At 32.3% G+C, this 2,120-nt stretch overlaps 1 protein-coding gene across 1 annotated transcript in view; it reads right to left on the bottom strand.

The window, feature by feature from the left end:
- Positions 1-1,738: 1,738 nt before the first annotated feature.
- Positions 1,739-2,120, bottom strand: part of nmur3 (neuromedin U receptor 3) — a 3,644-nt gene continuing 3,262 nt past the window's right edge. Inside the window, exon 2 of the mRNA XM_037679097.1 lies at positions 1,739-1,746. Within this exon, the coding sequence (XP_037535025.1) occupies positions 1,739-1,746 (8 nt within the window). The remainder of the gene's footprint in view (positions 1,747-2,120) is intronic.

Genomic DNA, 2,120 nt, shown 5'->3' with positions numbered 1-2,120 from the left:
TACTATGGCCCCCGTCTGTGTAATAGTCTGCCGGAGAACCTCAGGGCCGCAGAGAATGTTGTTGTTTTAAGGAGCAGGCTCAAGACCCATGTTTTTAACTGCATTTCCTGAACTGGTTCATTTCTGTTCAGTCTATATATTTTCCATATAGTTTTATTTTATTTTGTGTTTTTGTTGTTTATAATTTTGTACAGCACTTTGATCTGCTTTAGTATGAAGGGTGCTTTATAAATAAAATTGATTGATTGATTGATTGATAGAAGTAAATCATTTTACAAAAAAATGAGCTAAAAGTTAACTTGTTTAAAAGTTGTTTATTTCCATTGACATTAATTTCCTAAATTCAGGCAGTAACAAATGCAAACTTGCAGAATCAAAATGAAATATTTGAGTTTAAAGGGCAGCCTGTATATTTCCTGAGTAAAGTAAAAAGAAAAAAGTACATCTCTCAAAATAAAGTAAAAAAAACAACATAAAGTGGGAACTTTAGTACTTGTGCCACTTGTCTCAGCCTTCTAAAGAACATAGTGTGAAGGACACGCTTTTAACAGCATTAAGGGTTCGTGGTTCAGAGGAAAAACTGCAAGCAACCACTCATAAGATAATCCTCAAAATTTTGAAGTATTTTTTTCTGGACAGCCTTCGAAAGTATTCTTTGCACTTAACTTATTCATCCAATGTGTCATTTTTAACATCTGATGGCCATTCAAAATGTTGTACAGAACAAAACAAGAGGACTTTATCAATGATTTTATTGATTTGTTTTATTCTGAAGCACGGATGCAGGTAAACAATAACAGTTTCAACTTATTTGTTTATTATTATTATTATTATTTTAAAATTAACTTATGGACTTAAGACTATTTTTGTACAAATGATCAGGCTGCAAGGAATGGCAACCTCTACAGAAATTATTATAATGATGTAAAGAATTAGCAAAATAGCAAGAACAAGCAGAGTTCCTCAGTCAAAGATCCAAAAGATTTATCCAAAACATTTTCTACAAAGGAAATCCAGGTTATAAAAAACACAAAGACTGACACAGACCAGTGGAAGAAAAGTCTGAGTTAACTGGCAATGACTTAAATTTGTTTTACTTTGAAATTAAATTCAAAATTTTATTATTCACTTATAAAGCTGTTAATGGTCTTGGCCCACTGTATCTGACTGAACTTATAGCTGTTGGTGAATGTAGGAGAACATTGAGACCATCCATTACTTTTCTACTGTCTGTCCCAGAGTCCAACTACAAACAATGGAGTGACCGGGTCTTTTCTGTCGTTGCACCCACACTCTGGAACCAGCAACCTCAGGACCTGCGCTCCATCACTGACATGGAGCATTTTAAGTCTAAACTTAAAACCTTTTTATTCAGGCAGGCTTTTAATACCTAGTAGTTCTTTGGCAATCTTGCTATGTTTAAATTGTTTGTTTTTAATTTTTAACTGTCTGTTTTTTTAATTCTTAATTGTTTTTAACTTGTGTACTGTGCAGCACTTTGTGCACCTTTTGGCTGCTGGAAAGGGCTTTATAAATACAATTTGATTGATTGATTGATTGATTGAAATGTCATTCTAAAGGTTTTATTCACAGTTTTTTTTAGTGTACTTTCAGAAGTTTTTTTAATGGATTTATAACTTATTTGTGATATTTATTAAGTCAAAATTAAGTGTTACAGTTAGAAAAGCATATCTGTCTTGATTTTGTTTTGCTTTTCTATCGTCATACAATTTTGCTGTTAACACGCTGCAAAAATTAAAGCAACAGAAGAGTTTAAACTGCAATTCTTGTTTTTTTTTATCCAGACAACGGCACACATGAAGATTGAATACAGTCATTTTAAATTTACAACAACAAAACATGGAAAAGCACATGATCAATGGCATCAAAAACTGTAATTACACTACAGTCAAATAATATAATTACTCTTTACCATTGTAAGATCTGAAGAGAAATCAGGTGGTTGCCAAATGTTTAATTTATAAAAAGCAAGACTCAAAGTGACATTAGTATTTGTTTTTGTTTAGATTTAATTGTAGGTAAAGAGTGAAAATACAGCTTGTCTCTATTCTGTAATTAAGAGCTGCCAGGAGGACAACAGGAGGACAACAGGAGGACAA

Source organism: Nematolebias whitei, chromosome 7 (assembly GCF_014905685.2).
Source record: "Nematolebias whitei isolate Nwh7 chromosome 7, NemWhi1, whole genome shotgun sequence".
Classification (NCBI taxonomy): Eukaryota; Metazoa; Chordata; class Actinopteri; order Cyprinodontiformes; family Rivulidae; genus Nematolebias; species Nematolebias whitei.
The sequence above is the reverse complement of the archived record's forward strand: the minus strand, read 5'-3'. Positions and strand labels throughout refer to the sequence as shown.